Source organism: Thermobia domestica, chromosome 7 (genome assembly GCF_964235325.1).
Source record: "Thermobia domestica chromosome 7, izTheDome1.hap1.1, whole genome shotgun sequence".
Classification (NCBI taxonomy): domain Eukaryota; kingdom Metazoa; phylum Arthropoda; class Insecta; order Zygentoma; family Lepismatidae; genus Thermobia; species Thermobia domestica.
In genome coordinates this window covers 12,338,967-12,362,525 of record NC_137460.1, presented here as the reverse complement: position 1 = coordinate 12,362,525, position 23,559 = coordinate 12,338,967, and the positions used below count along the sequence as shown (strand labels likewise).

The 23,559-nt window shown below is 37.1% G+C and overlaps 1 protein-coding gene across 1 annotated transcript; it reads left to right on the top strand.

Moving 5' to 3' along the window:
* The first annotated feature begins 673 nt into the window (after positions 1 to 673).
* Positions 674 to 23,531, top strand: LOC145689031 (uncharacterized). Its single transcript, XM_081763168.1, has 2 exons — positions 674 to 731; positions 22,429 to 23,531. Exons 1-2 carry the CDS (start codon positions 674 to 676, stop codon positions 23,529 to 23,531), a joined length of 1,161 nt encoding a protein of 386 aa, XP_081619294.1.
* The last annotated feature ends 28 nt before the right edge of the window (positions 23,532 to 23,559 follow it).

The following is a 23,559-nucleotide window of genomic DNA, read 5'->3' as shown; positions in this document are numbered from 1 at the left end:
CCAAGGGTAAACGCCCCATAAGGGGGAAAGTGAAAAAAGTGAGAGAGCATGAATCGAGGATAAGAGATGGTAGCCTATTGTAAACGCTAAGTATTGGGGAGATTGCTCTCAATTTTAATTCAATTTTTAATATTTACACTTCATTACTTTTGACAATTTTATTGTTTGTTACAAGTACATATTCTTATTTCAAACAATTTATTTAAAGCAAATTTAGTGAAGCAGTCCACAGGCCGGGACTTCCATTATAAATCTCCGTAATGGGGCGTTTACACTTGGTCGATTTAGTCGCACGACTAAATCGACTCGCTGCATTTGCCACTAAATCGAAGTAACTAGGCCGAATTAGATCGATTGATGTGTTCAATTATTTCAACCACAGAAAATAGAACGTCTTTCAATTCAGTTGCTAGTCGATTAGTCGCCCTCGATCAACAAGCGATTAAGTTGAAGTCTCGTTTACACGGTCGATTAAGTTGAAAGTGACGTCAATTCAACTGAATCGAACGCAAATCGACTAAGTGTAAACGCCCCATTACGGGAGATAACTGGAACTGGAACATGAATCATTCGTTTTAGGCATCTGAGTCGTTCGTATTTATATATTAACAGCGCACGCAATGTATTGTTGTGTTCAGATCTGCACAACTGAATTTGTCTTGTGTAAGTTAATATGCAGCAGTCTGAATGTGTTAAGCCAGGACTAGCTCAGAAGAGTAATGCTCCCGGAAGTAGGAACGGAAAAGACAGTTCTGATTGGTTGGCGTTATCCATTTCTTGCCACATTGCATTTAAATAGCAGAAATCAAACGATTACTGCTGTTGGTCTTCGTGGCCGAGTGGGCTATCGCTAGGTGGTTGTAGGAAAAAGTCTCTTTTGGCGTGAGTTCAAACCCGATCGAAGGAGTTTTTTTACATTTTTATAACACTTTTTAAATTAAAATAATATGAAAATAATACTAAAAGAAAGTGATTTACTTACTTTTGTGTAGATAAGTAGTATTAGTAGTAGGGACGGGTTAGAAGCCCCGCAGGGCTCGTTTTGTTCCTCTTGTGCTCCATAATATAAATTTTGTGACCAACTTAAAAAACTGGCTAGGGTAGCGCATAAAACAGATGGCTAGAGTAACGCGCGAAAAAACGTACTTCAGGGAGTATTACTCTCCGGAGCGGGTCGTGTTAAGCCTATCTTCACTAGTTACTACATAGCAAGGTAAATTACCTAAATCTTTTCATGTCGCAGTAAATAGAAGCTACGTATAATATTTATGGATCATTTAATCATATTAGTCTAACAGAGACGTTTTTCAACGATATTTTGATGGTTTTCACCGAATTTACGTCATACTACACCTTGTGTAATCTCCGAGAGTTGCATTCCATTTTGGCCTGAGTTATTCTAGTAAATTGGCCTGAAAAAACTCACACGATTGGTAGTTGAAAGTGGAATTGAGCTTCAGGCAATGCTTAATAACTCTAGGTGATATCTCACAAGTAAACCTTACGTTTGGGTGAATCGAGTTGCTGACTGAGACACATATGAGAAAGTAGTACTAAATGTGGTCAGTATTTCAGTGAAGTTGTAGGTGCGAAGCTCGATAGGTTTAGGAGATACAGCTACCAGAACAACTGTGTACAGAATAGTCTGCATACAGTTGGAGGTAAAAGCTCTGTAAGACCTCTTGTAACGACAAAAGGTGAATAACAAATATATGGGTACATATTAGGACTAGGGGAAGTCATATAGTAAGGGTATACCTGACGGCGGCCATCTTGAAATCCGCCATTTTGAATTAAGGTTAAGTTTTTAAAATAGGAATAGGGTCATGTGATACATGATTTAAGGCGCAAATTTAATCAGAAGAACAATGGTGATGTTAATTTTGATTTACGCGCAATTGGTAAAAAGTTACAGGGAAATTAAATATTGTTGCAGCATATGTATTAGTCCTTTACCCCACCTTGTAAATTTTGTGTTAATGATAATAATTAAATAAAAAGCAGGTGGGTAAATATTAGGTCTATGGTAAGAGTTGCCTTGATGGCGGCCATGTTCAAATCCGCCATTTTGAATCAGACAAAAGTTTTAAACAAAACGCATAACATTGACGCCTTATTAATAGCAAATTTTATCATAAATCCAACGGTATAACGCCAACCATTGAATTTCTGATTAACTTCTAACCCGGAGTCATCTATTGCATTACTCTATTCCCATTTAATTTTGTGCTGGTTATGATAAAGGAAAAATGGTTATACCGTTGGATTAAATTTGCTATTAATAAGGTGTCAATGTTATGCGTTTTGTTTAAAACTTTTGTCTGATTCAAAATGGCGGATTTAAACATGGCCGCCATCAAGGCAACTCTTACCATAGACCTAATATTTACCCACCTGCTTTTTATTTAATTATTATCATTAACACAAAATTTACAAGGTGGGGTAAAGAACTAATACATATGCTGCAACAATATTTAATTTCCCTGTAACTTTTTACCAATTGCGTGTAAATCAAAATTAACGTCACCATTGTTCTTCTGATTAAATTTGCGCCTTAAATCATGTATCACATGACCCTATTCCTATTTTAAAAACTTAACCTTAATTCAAAATGGTGGATTTCAAAATGGCCGCCGTCAGGTATACCCTTACTATATGACTTGCCCCTAGTCCTAATATGTACCCATATATTTGTTATTCACCTTTTGTCGTTACAAGAGGTCTTACAGAGCTTTTACCTCCAACTGTATGCAGACTATTCTGTACTTTCATGTGATGTTCTGGTAGCTGTATCTCCTAAACCTATCGAGCTTCGCACCTACAACTTCACTGAAATACTGACCACATTTAGTACTACTTTCTCATATGTGTCTCAGTCAGCAACTCGATTCACGCAAACGTAAGGTTTACTTGTCAGACTACATTTATCAACATTGGATCTCTGGAAACATTTGAAACTTTTCCAAAAAAACAGAATAGAAATAACTTGAAATTACTTGAAATCAGAAGTGTTGCAACCTCCATGTATAGAAACTAGGGATGGGCAACACCGGTTTTTATAAAAACCGATACCCGAAAAACCGACATTTCGGTTTTCTCCAAAACCGGTTCGGTTTTTCACCGAAACTGGTTTCGGTGAAAACTTTTCGAAAACACGTAAGACTATTTCTGTGGAAAAGGATTCGGTTTCCGGAGAACAACGAAACAACATTCTGGTCAGAAATAGAACAAATTTTGAAAAAAAAACCGGAATCGGTTTTGAAGAAAACCGGATCAGGTGAAAAACCGAACCGGTTTCGGAGAAAACCGAACCGGATTTTGAAAATTTCAAAAACCGGTTTCGTTTTTTCTAAAAACCGAAAACCCGGTTTTTGTGCCCACCACTAATAGAAACATGGATTGGTGCTCTGATCATAGTTGGCGCCGACGAAAGCAGAGATCTACAAGAGGCTTAATTGGGACGAAATTAAACTACAGCTAATTTTACAGTTTTTCTGTAATATCTTCAAAATAGTCAATACTAATCGAAAAGTGGAAACGCAGTGGGCTAGAGAACATGAGATACCGTTATGTTGCATGAGATAACCGTTAGTACGACTCACCAATTTGCTTTCGCTTTGCAACTATTTATAGATTGCGCATTTATTTGCGGGTCTATAAAAGTATGTTCTTCCAATGAACAGTGTGGACTACTATGACGATATTGATATTATATAAATACGTTTTATTAACTACAATTGTTTTGTGTGTAGGTTATAATGTCATATTAATAATGCTATATACAGGGAAAGTCAAAATGATGGACCCGATTTCAGAAATTTTATTGTGCGAAATCTAACAAACATGTGTTATGGAACATGTGGAGAGAAAGGTTAACTGTCAAAGTCTTCTTGGAACATATTCACAAATGCTCTATGTGAACACCTGGCGTAACACGGCTCACATCAAGCCGATAGTCCATCTCCTGCAAAACCTTTTTCTAGCATATTGCGATCAATATCAGCAATAGCCAAGGGCGCCCATGTTGTGGTTTCCAAGGGGGGCAAATATAAGCGAAATTTCAAATATAGTTTCAAATTTTGCTATAACTAATGTAAAAAAATTCTATTGGATGTTCGATATTCCCAAGTACGATTTTCTCTTAGGGGGCGAGCGCCCCACCTTTCCCCCCCCTGATGGGCGCCCTTGGCAATAGCCGCTGTGATGCTGGCATGCAGGTCAATCAATGTTGCTGGAAGTCGTGGTACGTAATCATGCTCCTTTACCAAAACCTCACCCACACGAAGAAATCACATGGAATTAAGTCGTGTGTACACTAATCACAAATTTGTTTACATGATAATAAAGCACACAGAAAGATCTCTGCCTTCCATTCAACGCCATTTTCCTTAAACTGGTCGCTGCTGACTCCTAGCGGTAGAAAGTATAAAGATTGAGTGAAAACTAATCTTTCAAAGTTAACGTTTCGAAGCGCATGTCTCAGAATAACATGTGTTTATCAGATTTCACAGAATAACTTTTTGAAATCGGTCCATCATTTTGACCTGCCCTGTATAATTATTAATAGTTTGTGTAATATATTGACATCTCTTATTATTTCATGTTATAGCAAGCTTTCAGAGGCTAGAATATGAGTCTAAGAATTTTGCAATATACTGTAAATGTTGTAGGATTATAAAATGTTGTAAATTGATTAATATTTACGTTAACAAAATACATATTTTATGTGTAAACATACGCAGTTAGATATCTATTAGGTCAATAAATTACTGCCTAAGTATATAGTAGACCAGGCCCGTATCCAAGGGGTCTGGGGGGGCCTGCCCCCCTAAATTTTTACTGGCCCTCTCCAAAATTTTCACGTAGGCTTGAAAATGAACTATAATATGGTGATGAACTATAATATTTTTTTTGATCGCCCCCCCTAACTTTCACGGGCCCTCCCTACATTTTCGGGCCGGCTACGGGCCTGATTCAAAACCAAAAAGTGGCGGCATTTTGTCGCTGAAAAAAAAAGAAAGGTAGACATATAAAGATTCCCATTACTTTCAATAGCTTAGGGCCTCATCAAACGTAAATCCGGCACTGGGTTAACCTAAATTATTCTTCTTTGAAATAATGGGAGTAGAGTGGCTCAGTGGTGGTGTTAAGCTGACGATAAACAGATGATTGGGCATATACTCCCTCTGAACAGCGTGAATGTTTATAGCTATCCTAAAGGACGCCCATGTTGTGGTTTCCAAGGGGGACCAAGTAGGCCTATAAGCGACGTTTCAAAAATAGTTTCAAATTTTGCTGTAACTAATGTAAAAATTCTATTGGATTTTCGATATTCTGAAGTACAATTTCCTATAGAGGCGAGCGCCCCACCTTGCCCCCCTGATGGGTGCCCTTGGCTATCCTTAATCCTTTAGCTTTTCTTATCAAATTTGTCCAATGCCTGTGACAAAAAGTACATGATAAGGTTAATTTAACTATATTAAAGGAAATTAATACCACATTTGTTTTATTCATTTGCTTTTTGCTTTAACTTTTCTCGTTTGCTTCTCATTTACTTTTTTTAAATATACACACAAATAAACCCAGTCAACAAAACGAGATAAAATGAAATCTTTCACTTTAATGTCTCACGGGTATGTCTTTAGGCTAAGGGAGACAATGATTAAAGCAAGTGAATGATAATGGAAGAATGAGCAAACGGAAGGAAACGGGAGTACGCGAGAAAATCCACTTACACGATGTTGTTTACCACAAGCTTACTTGGCAGAAAATCGAACCAGAGAACCATGCACCAGAGGTAAGCGCTCTACCAGTGAGCTACCATGACCCCCATCCAGCTGACAATGGTTGCAAATTGCACACACAATCTATATCTATTGTATTGGTTTATTTGTGAAGAACAAAGAAAAATTTAAGCATTGATATTGGTCAATCAGTCAGCCAGAGAATTTCCCTGGATTTTTCACGCTTTATCTAAAAAATTCCCTTTTTGCTAAATTTACCTAAGAAATTTCCCTATATGAGGGAAATTTCCCTCAAACTACGAACACTGACGGCAACTGATACAAATGACTGCTTCCAACTAACTGTCGCGGCTAGTGTTCATAGGTTTTCTTTAAGAAAATTTCCCTCGACTGGCACAAAATTTTCCCTATTCTTATGAAATTTTCCCTAGTATGTTGAGTGTCCAATTTTTATGACAGAAGTTACACGACAAGATTAATTTAGATGCTTCTAAAGGAAGTGCCAACCACAATAGTCAAAAATATCAAAGATGATAAAAAAAAATACCCGACTATTGTTCCACACAAATTGTAATGAAATTTTAAAAAACTAAAATACATACCGGTAATTTTCTTCCGATGTGTTGTTGTTGATTTGTAAAAGAATCAAAAATTAAATTAAATGTCATTTACTAAGCGGGAAAAGAACTCACTCTCTCCTGCTTTGATAATCTTATTTCAAATATTACACAACTTCTGCGTTGTTCAGTGGTGATGTTCACTTGAAGAAAATACTAAGAATCACTGCAATTTACACCAATTTTCTTCACAAGAAATATTATTCTCTTCCATAAAAGCCGCATTTATTGGATTTGTTTTTCCCTCATTTTTTAAAACTTTTTCTTTCATTTTTTTAACTATAAAAGCACACATTCACAAATGACTCTGTCAATAATGGGTGAAAACATACAGACAGACTATTCCTATTATATTGGTGTATTTCTCTAGAACAAACAAACATTTAAGAATTCATTTATGTCAATCTGTCTGCTCGAGAATTTCCCTGGATTTTCTCGTTTTATCGCAAAAAAATCTCTTTTTTTCCTTTTTGGTAAATTTACCTACGAATTTCAAACTCGCGGCTAGACGAATGGAACTAATACATTATTTCTTCCATAGATGGCACTACATGCCATGAACAACTTCTTGCCACCGGCACGATATGCCAATGTCAAGCCGTAAACGTTTCGAAAACTTTCGTATGTTATTTCAACAGAATCTTGTTATCTTATTTCACAGGTACTACCGATAGAACCTACGTCTATATTACACATATGCTCACTTCCATTTGTTAATTAACATTCGTTCCACAGAAGCCAGTTTGGTTTCAAAAAATAGAATTTTGCCTATAGTATCAAATGGATTGTGGACGTTTAACGCGAAATTCCAGATCAGATAAGATGAGAATTATTGGAAAAGAGTGTGTAGTGACGTGGAAGTTCTGTTTAAATGAAATGAGTTTAATGTCCAACGATTATGCTCTTAAGCTAAAAGAGACTATGATTAAGGCAAGTGAATGATGATGAAAGAAATGGTGGAATGATAATCTAGGAGGAAATGGGAGTACCCGAGAAAACCCACTGATATGATGTTATCCATCACAAACTGGAAGGAGGATCGAACCAGGGACCCCAAGTACCAGAGGTAAGTCCTCTATCATAAGCCATCGTGTTATTAAAATTGCAGCTCAATAAAAGAATGAAAATGATTTCCTGTAGAAACCAATGGGATATAACAAAGAAGTATTCACTACAGTTTCTCCTTCTTGCAAAGGAGCATTGAAAAAAAGCGCTAAACATTTCTTCTGATTCTTTAGAAAAAGAAAAGGGCTAGATTTTGTAGGTTCAGCTTAACCCTTAATTCTTGCAAAGTCGTTATTGTTTTATCAGCAAGAAGAAAAGAACATAGAAAGACCAAGAAAATGAAAAATCAGCCCTTCAAAATCTTTTAAAAGTCCTCTTTTGTCGAAGCCATTTATTTTGTGTTAACATAACACAGGCAGTTCTTTCCAAATGACGTTCATGATTTGTTCTAGATATGCATTTGCACACTTTCGTTTTTTTTTTTTTTTTTTCCTTTTGCAGTACTAACCGTAAAAAGAAAGCTAAAAAAAGGGAGGGAGAACAGCTACACTTTTCATTTAGAGATCTTGGAGAAGGTTGTGTTCTTCCCTCGCGTTAGCATACAACTCTTATCTATGAACACATAACTATTTGATTTGTTACATTACGTTTTTTATATATATCGTTTCTTCCATTTTTTTTAAAAAAAAAAGTCCTGTCTTCACTGTTTTCTTCCTTTCTGTCTCTCTCAGCCATTTTCTGTCCCTGAGGTCGCTCTCAGCGTAAGCCATAACCCACCTTATCGCCTTATCTTTAATTTCCCTTTTAGCATATCGTTGGGAGCAATTCTCTACGAATCCATCACGGTGATAAGAGAAAGAAGGAGCAAACGATACTAGCGACTCGGTTGGGAGCACGTCGCGTTTGAAGATGGCACTGTTATCACCCAGAGCACACACAGCAGACTAAATAATCAGTCTTTTTACTTTCTCTTTTAAATCTTCAAGGTTGTCTTTCTTTCTTTCTTCAAGGAGTTCTTAAGTGCGAAATGTTGAGCTGAGCCACGTTTGAACTGATGAAAAGAATCATGACATAAAAGAAGTCTCTATTGACTTTTATTACGCATATATCAAGTGGGAAACTTGTCTTGGTGCAGGTATACTTTAGAGTTGCCGAAAAGGGAATAATTTTACATAGAATGGGAGTTTTAAATGATGGAAAATGCTAGAATATGTAATGCTCAAAATTCTACTTTCGATTTCCTTCAAAAATGTATCTATTTCTGTATATTTGTTGTTTGTTGAAGTTAACCGTTTCTTTTTCAGCGCCGAGGCTATATAAGACGGTGACTTACAATTTAAGATGGATTTCAAACCATCGTGCTGCAACGCTCTCCTACGGGAAATTATACTCTGTTTACTGGATAATATACACAAAAGAAACACAGACTAGCCGTTATTTTTTTAAATTTGCCCCAACCAAGACATTTGCAACCATGTCCTCTAATGCAATTTTCTACTTAATCCAACATGACAAGGACAAGAACGCGAACAATGAAAGCTACACGCATGGTCTTCAGGGGGTCTTGAACCCTCCAATGAGTTTCACATCACGATCGTCAGCTTAATATTTCAGACCAATAGATTACAATCTACTGGCACATTAGATCAGCAAAGAGAGCTGTAATCATACAGAGTTAATGTATGTATGCTCAAACGTATGCAATAAGAATAAATAAAATGCTTCGTCATAAAAAAAATATATATATATATTATTAACAGAGGCGGCTCTTTAATGTAGTGACAAAGTCACATGTCTTCTCAATTCACCATCATCATAGATATTCTGCTATTGCTGGCAGGTTACTTGCCGCAAATGAAAACCTTCCATATTCCACGGTTTTCGCTAACTTCTTCTTCACGTACGATCTTTCTGTTTTGATGTTATCCATTAATTGTTGTCTCCTTCGCCCTTTCCATCCCTTTCCTGCCACCATTTTCTCTAGCCTGTCCCTCATAATACAGTTCCTTCTTAGACAATGTTTCACCCAGTTTCTCTTCCTTCTAATAGTATTTAAAACTGTCCTTTTCCCCAAAATTAGTAAGTATTACACATGTAATTCAAAGAAATAATTATAAAATAGCTATAAGAAGAAAATAGCAAAATGTCCAAAAATAAAATCTCAAATTTTACGAAGAAATACATAAACATAACTCTCTATAGTTTTTACTGGTCTGAGGCTCGGAATTATCGTGGATTTGAGTCAATTATGAAGACACGTAAGAGCAGAGTTATGCCGAGAAATGCTGATGTAGGGTTCAGGGTGATAGGTAGTGGTTGAGAAAAGCTTCACTGTATATAATTGTTCGACCTGTGCTCCACATAAAACGTGCCTTTAGATTCAAACCCATGTTACTACTTGAATGTTTAGCTTATGCGTACGTTCTAAATAATACTATTTCTTGGAGAACTCCCTTCTAACTATATCACATACAACTTTGGTCCGGAATACCAGAGTTTGATTCCCAGGAGGAGTTCATGTGGTTCAAATCCCGCGTTAAACTATAGGTCCAGGTCTTATAAAGTCTCAGTGATGAACCGGGAGATGAATTCCAAATCAACCAACAATAATTCTCTGGAACAAAATCCAACCATTGCATTTTCAGTCAGTAGTGATTCCAGAATATTTTCTCGAGAGATGGAGATTTTGAATAAATATGAGGCAAAAGTGTGTACCGCGAAATTAATGATACACCAAATCGAGAAACTGAATTAAGCTATTCACTGAGTAAAACAATAAGTTTACTGTAAAAAAATTATTAACCTGTAACAGTTTCGCGAACTATCTACTTGGCTTCATCAGATACTACGAATACACAGGTATTGATGTACCACATTGACTTGACACCTAGTCTTCCGTTCCGAGCGCTGCTATCAGCTGAAGGAATTTCACTTCCTTTGGCTAAGGCTCTCTCGCTTAGCAACAGCTAAATCCTTATTGGCTCAACCGTGGGTGTGTCGAGGGTGTGAGCATTAGTTCGTATATTTGCCACGACTCAAGACATTTTGGCAGCACTATAGCATGGACGCTTGAATGGAGGCGGGCAAGGGCCTGGCTCACGAAAGTGTATACGTAACATATCAAATATTAAATACCAGAAATATCATACGTAATATAGCAACCATGGAGATGGTCCCACTAGAAAATTTTCTTCGGGTGCCAATGACAGAGAGTGACAAATTTTATATATTAGAAACAGCGAAACAATCCCTGAATGCTGATTGGCTACCATAGGCTCCTTCAGTCATAAAACCAGAATATAAAACACAAACAAAGGTCGCTAATTCCCTTTCCTCCTCTTGTTGACACCATATACTTATGCCGTACATACATATCTAATTCAGAAAATAATCTTCACAAATAAATCTTAAATATAAATACTAAATAAATAATTCTATAGAATGAATAAATAATAGAGAATAAATAACTATAACACTAATCTATATTATAAAATTGAAAGTGACTATGTTTGTGACTCTTAATCTCTTGAACCGCCCGACCGATCTCGATAAAATTTTCAATATGGATGAAGTTCGGACCTGGGGTAGTAGCTATTATCTATCACTTTGACGGTAGACCTTAGGGGAGGGGGAAAAAATAAATTTAATTTAATAACTCTTGAACCACCCAAACGATGTCGATCACATTTACAACATAGATGACGTTCGGGCTTGGGATAATTTTTATCATTTAACTTTGACGGTGCAACGTAGGGGAGGGGGAGGCGAAGATATATATATATATATATATATATATATATATATATATATATATATATATATATGTAAAAGATAAAAATTGAAAGTGACTGTCTATGTAACTTCACTCTTGAACCACCTGACCGATCCCGATCAAATTTTCAACATAGATAAGGTTCGGGCCTGGGATGTTTGTGGTTATTTCACTTTTACGGTGGAACTTAGAGGAGGGGGAGGGGGATATATGTCAAAAGAATAAAAATAAAAGTGACTGTCTTTGTGACTTCATCACCTTTAACCACAGGACCGATCTTAATCAAATTTTCAATATGGATGAAGTTCGGACCTGGGGTAGTAGCTTTTATCTATCACTTTGACGGTAGACCTTAGGGGAGGGGGAAGAGAGGGAACAAATATTTAAAAATAAATTTAATTTAATAACTCTTGAACCACCCAAACGAAGTCGATCACATTTTCAACATAGATGACGTTCGGGCTTGGGATAATTTTTATCATTTAACTTTGACGGTGCAACGTAGGGGAGGGGGAGGCGAAGATATATATATATATATATATATATATATATATATATATATATATATATATATATATATATATGTGTGTGTGTGTGTGTGTGTGTGTGTGTGTGTGTGTGTGTGTGTGTAAAAAATAAACATGAAAGTGACTGTCTATGTGACTTCACTCTTGAACCACCTGACCGATCCCGATCAAATTTTCAACATAGATTAAGTTCGAACATGAGATGATTTTTGTCATATCACTTTGACGATGTAACTCAAAGCAGGAGAAAGCCATTTACAAATGATCGATATTAGTGTCGAATCTATAGTTTGTGAGATCGCTGAGATGAACAGTGATACTTCTGATGCCATTTAAATCCAAATTGAACCCCACAAAAATTGTGGTATATATACAACACCGACAACATTTGATAGGTGATTCCTGATACCAAGATAAGACAAAAACTATAGACTAACCTGGGTGCACAAATGCTTCCTTTCGGAGTTATAGGCTACGAAAAACATGAAAAAAATGAACTTTAAAGGTCCACAGCTCCAAAACTATGGGACCTACCGTAGTCGGGTCAAGACTTCACTTAGGAACTAATATGTGTCCTATCGAAATATCCAAGTTTCAGAATCCCGCGGTACTTCCGCAACAATTTTTACAGAGGTAGTTTCTGAGTACTTCAATTCGTACGCCCGTAGCCAAACTCCCTCCATGTGACAGTCCCGCAGGATTCTGAAACATGAATTTTTGAATAGGGTACATATTAGTTCCTAAGCACAGTCTTGACCCGACTACGGTAGGTTGCATAGTTTGGGAGCTATGGGTCTTTAAAGTTTATTATTATTATTATTTCATGTTTTCAGCAGCCTATAACTCCGAAAGGAAGCATTTGTGCATTCAGGTTGGTCTATACTTTTTGTCTTGTCTTGGTGTCAGGAATCACCTCCCAAATGTGGTCGGTGTGCTGTTATATATATACACGGTTTGTCCGGAAAGTAATAGGACTGAGTCGATTTAAAAAAATTATTGAGCCAATCGCTACAATTCTTTAAAAACTTTCAAAATAGGCTCCTTCTGCGTCGATGTAGCGCTGCCAGCGCGATTTCCAAACATTGAAGGCGTCACGGAAGTCGTTCTCCGGAATAGCCTTGAGAGCCGCGGTACAAGCTGCTTGGATCCCCTCTGTCGTCTCAAAATGCTTGCCTTTCATCGGGCGTTTCAGGCGAGGAAACAAAAAGAAGTCCGGGGGGCACATCTGGGCTGTAGGGCGGCTGCGGAAGCGTTGGGATGCCGGCCTTGCTCAGGTAGCTGTTCACAAGAAAGGCGGTGTGAGCCGGGGCGTTGTCATGGTGCAGCTTCCAGTCGGCTCCGATGTCTGGTCGGACCCGATTGACCCTTCGTTTGAGTCTCTTGAGCACTTCCACGTAAAACTTGGCGTTGACGGTTTGTCCAGGAGGAACAAATTCATGGTGGACGATGCCTTTGATGTCAAAAAAGACAATGAGCATCGTTTTCACTTTGGATTTGCTCATTCTTCCCTTTTTTGGGCGAGGAGACGCCGGCGTGTGCCACTCGGAAGATTGCCTCTTTGTCTCGGGATCATACTAAAAGATCCATGATTCGTCACCTGTGATTACGTTATTCAAAAATTGGGAGTCACTTTCACACATGTTCAAATTTTCTTGGCACAATTCCACTCGCCGAAATTTCTGGTCGTCAGTGAGCACTTTTGGGACAATCTTCGCGCACACCTTGCGCATGTTCAAATGCTCTGTCACAATTTCATGAACCACAGTTTTTGGTAACTTTAACACCTGGGCAATTAAACGAATACTTAGTCGACGGTCTGAGTTCAAAACTTCGCGCACACGAGTCACATTGTTGGTGTTTGTCGAAGTCGAAGGTCTTCCAGCACGGTCTTCATCGGCAACCTCTTCCCGGCCCTCCGAAAAGGCCTTGTGCCACCGAAACACACCACTTCTTGCTAAAGCATACTCTGGGTAAGCCTGCTTGATCATATCAAACGTCTCTGTCGCAGATTTACCGAGTTTAACACAGAATTTAATCTCCTACCTCTGCTCTAACGAACGCTGCATTTTCGGCTTGCACCACTCACAGAAACACGTCGCGCGAAAAAGCCTGTCCTGACTCTCCATGTGCTCGGAGACAACGACCAGCCGCTCGTTCGTTAGCTAGGAACGCCCTCTACCGGATCCAGTCGGTGCGCACACGCTCCGAAGTACAGTCATGGCGGAATAAAATCAGTCCTATTACTTCCCAGACAAACCCTGGATATATATATATATATATATATATATATATATATATATATATATATATAAAATAAAAATTAGCAAATATCAGTGTCGAATTCATACTTTTCGAGGTCGCTGAGATGAACAATGATTCTTCCGATGCCATGGCACGCAACATGGGGAGGAGAGGGGATATATAAAAATCATCGAAAATGACCAATATCAAGGAGCGCTTTAGTAATAGTAAAAGTGATTGGCTAATGAAACGTATTACTATTTTTTTTTCTTAATTTAACCCAACGAAACGGGTAATTGATGCTAGTGCTAAATAATACTAAAATTTACAAAAATAAACCTGTACAATTAACATATTCAATCTTTACGGTTCCTTAATAATTTTGGGGAAACAATATGGACAACTATTATTATGGCATTAATAACAATTGGCGAAATGTTACACGTTATAATTTTTTACAATTAACGTATTGTTGTGCTGACGTAATAGAGTCATTTAAATCAGATTTAAGTCTACTGAAAGCAAAAGTTTGTACAATGGAAAATATTACTGCGAATATCTTAGAAATGAATTATCTTAGATGATTGTCAAAAAGTATTGGTAAGTTCTTAATCCTGAAATGGATCGAAAATTGTTGATAATGGAATATATGCGTTTCAAATATAACTAACCATTACACTCATGTGATCCCATTTCTCATTCTTGATATCTGAGCAGGTCCGTATCCACGGGGGGGAGGGGGGCTAGGGTAGGCCGCCCCACCCCTAAATTTTTGCTGGCACCTAATTTTTTTACGGTAGGCTTGCAAATAAACTATAATATGGTGATGAACTATACTATGGTTGGATCTGCCCCCCCTACAGTTTTGGGCTGGCTACCGGCCTGTATCTGAGCATTTGAGATTAAGAAATAAACGTTTATACCTTGTTCTGAGAGATCATGAGCCTCATGCAGAGTCGTTTTGGCGTTTAATTGGCGTCATACTAAAGTCCTAACTACTGCAGGAAACATATGTTAGTCGAACTCTTTAGTATGGCACTAATCATGCGTCAGAACGACTCTTCATAAGACCTCATCCGCCTTATGCAGAGTCCTTTTTACATATGATTAGCGTCATACTAAAGGCCTGGCTACTGCAGGAAACATGTTAGTCAAACTCTTTAGTATGGCACTAATCACGCGTCAGAACGACTCTGCATAAGACCTCATCCGCCGTATGCAGAGACGATTTGACGTATGATTAGCATCATACTAAATGTCTGACTACTACAGGAAACAAATCTTAGTCGAACTCTTTAGTATGGTACTAATCACGCGTCAGAAAGACTCTGCATAAGGACCCATATGTTTAACCCTGTAGATGTAAGAATTTCTAAAAACAAAGATAGCTAAACTAAAATTTACTGTTCCTGGTTATAACTGGGTAAAACTTACTGCTATGCACAGCCGTGCCGTGGAGAATCAGCGCCCTGGGCGAGAGTATACGACGGCGCTCCCATACTATATTCCAAGCAATTTTTCCTATCTTTTTCCTTTTTTCTCCCGAATTTTTCGCCCCCTTACTTCGGCGCCCGAGACCGTCGCCCCGCTCGCCCCCTTCCCCCCCACGGCACGGCCCTGCTGCTAAGTCTATATAAGTATAACAAATGGTTCTGCGAATTCGAAATATTTTAACAACCAGTTCTAGCGAACTGATGCGACCCGGCTGAATAGCACCAGTGAATAAACGAAAGTGAATTTCATGACTAGAAAAAGTAATGAAGTAATTCCTAATCTGAGAAATTTCGCTGTTGTAAAAAAATGCTGGTTTGTATATTACTATCTCGTACTGTAAGAGAGTATTGTTCATACAATTTGTGTTTCCGTTTATTCCTAATTCCAATTTTCTGCGTTCTTTCTTTCAGAAGATCAAACTTGTTGAAAATGTACTTATACCTACATATGAAAGAACTCACGTATTCCCCTCTCTTTTTTTTAAAAAAAAAAAGAAAAAAAGAGAAAACAAACTAGGTCAGGTAGGCCTCTCCTGACGAATAAAGAACGAGCTGCAAATTCTGCCTTTGCCACGTAGCTTCTTGTGATCGTCTGCCGATGACTCTCCAAAGGTCAATTTTGTCTGATTGTATTACTGTTCCAGTGTCACGTTGCCGCCCCCCCCCCCCTTCTCCTCCCACTGTAGAGGCCTCATCATCACCAAACGCTTGCTTGACCTCTCGAAAATATACTTTGGAACTCTGCGAACGAAAGAAAAGAAGAAAAAGAGTAAGGAATTGAAGAGTTGGTCGGTCACATCTGCTCGTAATATTGTCAAATTGCCTTCGAGCACGCACATTCACTGGTTTGAATTGTCCTCAAATGGAAACACTTTTTTTTTCCTTTATTTTATTTCTGTCATTCTACAAACACCATACACTTTGTCGTCTATTCTTTTCATATGAATTATCTAAATAATACTCTCGCAATTTTAAAACGTTGAGATGACCTTTGTACGTAAGTACAAGAAATAAAAGTACCGTACCAAAACAAATCCTAACAAAAGAAGAGCTCGAGCCGAAAACATGATTTTTTTTTCTGTTTGTTTAAATTGATATTTTTTTCTTCTTATGATCATCAGAATTTCTACAAGAAAAGTTTCGCTTGAGTGCTTCCTTCTTTCTTTTATTTGTTTCCCAAACGACAGTGTTAGTATTGTTTGCATTTCATGCTATCGTCATACGTGGAATTTCAATGAGACAATATTGTTCCGTATTCTGTTCTATTTTCATGTGTTACAAAGTGAATGCATTTCAAAGTACGAATGAAACGGCGTACGAGACAAGTGGCTTTAAGAATTATTTTAACTATCTAACCCTATGGTTTGGCACGAAATTTCTTTGCAAACGACAGACGGATGTGTGGAATCGATTATTATATGATATTCCATTAGAAAATTCATGATTAATATAACATTTCATAATAAAATAGATTATTAATGTAATATTCTATACGGAAATCTATTACTAACATATCATATCATAATAAAGTAGATTATTAATATAATATTCTATAAGGGAATCTATTACTAATATAATATTCCATAAGAAAATCGATTATTAATATATTTTAAAGGGAAATATATTACTAATATAATATTCCATAAGAAAATGGATTATTAATATAATATTTTATAAAGAAATCTATTACTAACATAATATTCCATAAGAAAATCGATTATTTATTTATTTATTTACAATAGGTTTCAGATACAGCACTAGGCCATTTTACACTGAAACATTTTAACAATTTGTAACATAACAATAGAATAACAATTTTAAATCAAGATGGTACAATACAATGGCAACATTACAAAGCTAGTTTATTTACAGATGATCTGAAGCAGTGTTGGGTAAGTTACTTGTAAAAATGTAACGCGTTACAAGTTACTTTACTTTCTCTTAAAATGTAACGCGTTAGTAACGCGTTACTTGCCCCCAAAAAGTAACTGTTACTTTACTTCGAATGTAACGCGTTACTAACGCGTTACTTTTATGTCCGAAACTTTAAAAATGTGAAAAAAGTATGGCTTCAATTTTCCGTACTACTATTACTATCGCTATTATTATTATTATTATTATTATTATTATTATTATTATTATTATTATTATTATTATTATTATTAATTATAACAACATTGAATATAAAAAGAAAGATAGGCGGTTTGTATTTGAATACTAAAAAACTAGTTGATTGCCAACCTCGGTAGTCGTGAAGTCTAGGAGTCAAGGACATTGTTCACGAGCTTCTGAATTTGGGTTGAGAGTTTTGAGTATTCGGGCTCGAGCAAACACTGTTAAAAATTATAGGGCACTGGCCAAATATCTTCAAAACTGCTCGGCCTGGGTTTAGAATTGTGAATGACTCGAGCAGATCGGTTCACAGCTCATTCACTATCGACCCGAACCGAGAAGTGAGCCGAGCCAACAGCTCACAAAACCGATTCGGCTAGAGCCCTCGGCTCAGTTGAGCCGAACCGAGCAAATTGGCCATCCCTACCAAGCCGGCTCGAGCCGATGGTTCACCCCAAGCAAGCCGGCTCGAGCCATCTTCTCAGTTGAGCCGAGCCGAGCTGAGCTTGTTATAAAAAAATCTCTTGTGGTCTCGCTATCGAGACGAGACGAGATGCAAGCAATGTCCCCTCTCGTGAGCAACACTAAAAGTATTCCATATTACTGTTTAGCTTACATTTCTCATGGCTTTCGTTTTCCAGTGTAATCAAGCCATGATTTCAAGACGACTTAAAACGAACGAGCCATTTATCAAACTCGACTGGACTCGAAACTCGACGCGAAAAACTGAATCGGCTCGGAACTCGACTCGAGGATATTACCCTTGACTTGACTCGAAACCCGACTTGAATTCTTGTCAAGTCGAGTTTTAGCTTGACTCGTGCTCATCCCTTAGCGTTAGAAAAAAATGGTTGCTTATTATTATTCTGCTAAACTAATTATATAATAATAACAATGTTGTTATATAAAATTAAAAATACAGAATATAGAGAAACATTACACTACTCTATAATCAACGGGACTCTAGGATAAGCAAACTGATCCGAAAGAACTCCAATATTACATACCATCAGCAAACTATTTTCTAGTAATAAAGTAGGCCTGCTCATCAGAACACAGTTTATTCATATTAACCCCTTACTGTAAATCGTTAATTATGGCACCCTAGTTGTTGATAAATATTTTCCGCCGGGGCACTTCAGACACTTTACTTTTAAATTCTGTCCACCTCATCCTCAGCTCTTAAGAAAAAAGTATTCTTAAGAGCTGAGTAAAATGTTCGAACGGTAAAATATTTTCGTTCTCCATCTTTATAAAAACAACACCAATCAAGGTGAAATAGACTATCGGTATCATCGCACTCCTAGTTCACTCACTGAATGTATTGATTTGGAGCTGTCAAAATCTACGACAAAATCTTCCGGGTGCTTGCAATCAGTACACGTGATTTCCCCAAGATTGTCCTCATCTTCAAAAAACAGCAAGTAGCACTACGAACTTATCTGTTTCTCTGTGTGTCTGTGACTGTTGGTCACTGACATACGTAGTTCATGCTCGATTGTTTCATTCTGAGAAATTCACTTACAGGAAAGAAACATTTGTTTCCGAAAAAAAAATATACATATATTGTAGTTACTCATCCGAAATGTAACGCGAAAAAAGTAACGCAAACTAGGTACGTTACTTAAAAATTTGTAACGCGTTACCGTTACAGTTACTTTGGAAAAAATGTAACGCGTTACTAGGAAACGTTACTTGCGTTACGTTACTTCCCAACACTGATCTGAAGGTATGCTCATTTGAAAAAACGTCTACAGTTTCTGGTAACTGATTATACGTGCTAAGAGTTTGGTTTAGAAGGGACCTTTGGACTATATTAATTCTTGCAGCTCGAGTGTAAAAGAGATCACTAGACCCTGTTGTTCTAGCGGGTACGCGAAAAGTGATCTGACTTAATAACTGTTCACATGATATATGGCCATTAACAATTTTATGCAAAAATATTAGGTCAGAAATTTTGTTTCTCACTAGGGGAGGTTTGATATTGAGAAATGTTAAAACGTCATTTTTTGGAAGTGTTCGGAGGTGAGGTACTCGGTAGGATACAATGGCTAAAAAGAAATTAATTACAGAATTTATTTTTTTCAGATGAGTAGGGCAGCCCATAAACCAGATAGGAGAACAGTACTCAATAGTGGGAGCAACATATGACTTGTAGAGCAAGCTTAAGGAATTAGAATTTTTTATGTCAGTGAAGTGATAAAGGTGTCTAGTTTTCTCATTGCAGTACAAGATATTATGCTTATATGATCCGCATATGTAAGCTTACTGTCAATGATAACACTAAGATCTTTGAAAGATATGGCAGGATTTATTTTCTGATGACCAATTTTGTAGATGTGGGTTATAGGTTCCTTTTTTTAGAGAAATCGTAAGAGAAGCACATTTTTCGATGTTTAAACTAGGTTTCCAAGAGTTACACCAGTTGAGAAGAATTGAAGCATCATATTGAAGAGCAAGAGCATCGTACTCTGATTTAACTTGTCTGTAGAGTTTGCAATCATCAGCAAATAGAACAATATTGGTAGAGCTTTGTGAACAAAGAAGGCAGATCATCCATGTATAATAAAAATAGAAGTGGACCCAGAACACTGCCTTGAGGAACTCCAGAAGTTACGGGAATAAAGTCAGAAAAGTAACCTGAAACTGAAACTCATTGTTTCCTATTACTGAGATGTTTCTAGAAGACTAACGAGAAAGGTCCATAAACCGTAAGAGTTGAATTTTGATGAAAATTTGTGACAAGATTCAGTTCGAGTTGCTAAGTAACGTAATAATAGTCACTCGATGCGCAAACGCTTCGTTGAGTTGCTACACCGACGCAATCTTGAAATCCACTAGGTAATGTCTAAGAATACCCTTTTGGCACAAAAATGAAAAAGCTTTTGATAGACCTGACTTCAGTATTGTAAACCAAGGTAGAGCATCTATATGTGGGAGTACTTCAAGTGCATGATCGCCATCTTGAAAGGCGTCATATTGAATCGCAGTCAAATATGATAAATGGCAAGGGGGTCATGTGGGGCATCAAATAGCACTGGAATTCACTCCTGAATCCATTTCCGTAACCAATGTTTACATATCTGTTTTCACTTCAGAGTTAAGAGCTCTCTAGTTCACAGGAACATATAAAAACTGAGCAAGTAAAATTTGTGTTATGAAATGCAGTCGTGCAAGCACTTACAGGATTTTAACTAATGCAGTAGTAGTCACTTAATCTACAATAGCCACTATACCAATCAGATCTTGAGACTAGTAAGAGAAATCGTTAATTAAATTGAAATGCCTGTAGTGCAAAAATGGAATAGCAGCACTGTAACAAATTATACCTATTTCAAAGTGCGCTATATATATGAGTCTGTGTGTGTTGCGATTATGCATAGCATTTAAATGCTGTAATATAAGTTAGGTGCAACGGCACATATGATTTTACAAGAATATGTCTTGAAGTTATTAGAAAATTAATAGAAAAATAATAGAAAAATATTAGAAAAATAATATAAACTATTGCTCATAAGCAAATATTAACCTACTAACCTTTTGCTCTTCAGTTGTGATGATGGAGATCCAAAACGTAGTGATTAGCATACAGCATTATGGAGCAGTGTAAACACTTAACAAATGCACTTTCGTCACAATCTTCATGACCACAGACACTATTTTCTACTAGTCTCCAGAACATTTGTAAATGAACCAACTATTGCTCTTGTTACGTACCCACATTTCTGCCATGCATATGCAAGCATGTCCTTTAGAACTGGCGCACAAAATTGATGAGGCACAACAGAATGCATTTTCTTTATGAAAATTCTGAATTTTCTTTATGATTTTTTTTTCTGTCATATAACTTGTACACCGAACAAGTGAACACCTGCTACAATTAGTTATTTATCACAGTTTTGATATGAGAACTAGTCTTGCCCTTATTATAAGCAAGTGTTTTATCGTTAAAGGTGGAAAGATGCAGATATTTAATTATTTAATATTGAAGGAAAAAAAGAAAGAAAAAAGAAAAAAGGCTTGTTTTATGAATTGCAACTTGGTATTGAATCTTGTAATCTCTTCTTAGCAGGTGTGTATGCATTCTCTTATCACTAATAGCAGAACAGAAAACAGAAAAGTGAATTCTAAGTTTCCAAGTGTATCTTCTTCTAAGAATTGGCTGTGAACTGATAATTTAAATCCCCTTCATTGTTCAATGCGGCAGCAATAAATCGATTATATTTAGACAAACTGGCAATAAATACATTAAAGTATTTTAACTTTGTAATATACACAGTAAATTATAGGTTGTCAAGTGTTTGGGATTATTTGTGTGTTTCACAGTGTGTGTGTGCCTTTAGCTGGCAACAGTGTTCAAGTTGCTTAACGCTTTTCTATTGTTTGGTGAAGGGTGTGTGGAGGCAGCAAGAACATACAGTTTGGTGGACCCATATATCATGGTAGAACATCATATAATATAGCACAAACAGTAAGCCATCGTATTACGAACATTTACAACTAAAGACCTTGTGAATATGTTTATTCTCGTGTATTATTTTTGTGTGCAAACTGAAGGTGTAATCATTAAATACAGTGAATTTATATTTGGTTGCATTCATGTGGTGTACGAATCAAGCCTTACAGTCCACTAGTATGAATATTGTTTTTAACATTGTTATTGTACTTTAGTGAAGTTACAAATATATACATTCAAAATTGTACATTTGGTCCTCCGGGCCGGGGCAAAGTTAGTTCACAAGATTTTACCAATTTTAAAATTGAACATAAGTAGCGTCCATTTATGGACCGACTCCCAAATCGTGTTGGCATGGCTAGCTTCTCCGTGCAACAAATGGAAACCTTTCGTGGCCAACAGAGTAGCTCAAATTCAAGACTTAACTGACGTTAGCTGTTGGAAACATGTAACTTCTTCAGACAACCCTGGAGATTTGATTTCAAGAGGAATAGATGCAGTTTCCATAAAGGACAATTCATTATGGTGGCACGGTCCACAATGGCTTTCTAGTTTAGAATCTAATTGGTCAGTCACAAGTAAGGATTCATTGCTACCAGATCAAGTTCCAGAGAGTAAGGGAACCATAACATTGACAGTCACTTTAGACAATTGGTGCAATGGAACCATAACAAGATTCTCAAAATTGTCAAGGTTAGTTAGAACAATAGCATATTGTAGACGTTTTGTTCATAACATCAGACACAAGCAAAACAAACTAACAGAAGGTCTTTCAGTACAAGAACTCCACACAGCGCTCCATGTTTGCATCAAATGGACACAAGAAATTGGATTTCACAGCGAATTACAGCATCTTCGTGATGGAAACGTTGTTCCGTCAAGAAGTAAATTGAACAATTTACATCCATTTTTAGATAGTGAAGGCATGATCCGAGTTGGAGGAAGATTGGAGAATAGTCAACTTCCATTTGACGCCAAACATCAAATAGTTCTGCCTTCAAATCAACACTTGACAAAACTTATAGTTGAAGCAGAACACTTAAGATTACTTCATGCTGGACCCCAATTATTAATATCATCACTACGCCAGAAATATTGGATCATCAGGTGCAAACAGGTAGTAAAACAAGTGATCCATCATTGCTTCACATGTTTCAAGTTAAAGGCCAATGGTTCAAAACAACTTATGGGACAGTTGCCAGCAGCTCGTGTGCAGCAAGCCAGACCATTCCTAAACGTAGGCGTGGACTACGCTGGAGCGTTTTACATAAAATCAGGAGCAGTTAGAAATAGATCTGTACGCAAGGCATACGTTGCGTTGTTTGTTTGTTTATCCACCAAGGCAATACATCTGGAATTGGTAACAGATCTTAGTGCCCAGTCATTCATAGCAGCTTTACGCAGATTCATAGCCAGACGAGGAAGATGTCTCAATATATACAGCGACAATGGCACAAATTTCGTTGGAGCCAACAACGAATTGAAAGAATTGTATCAGCTGTTTTCATCAGATCCTTTTAATTCTCAAGTTCATGATTTTACATCGACCGAAGGAATTCAGTAGCACTTCATCCCACCAAATTCGCCGCATT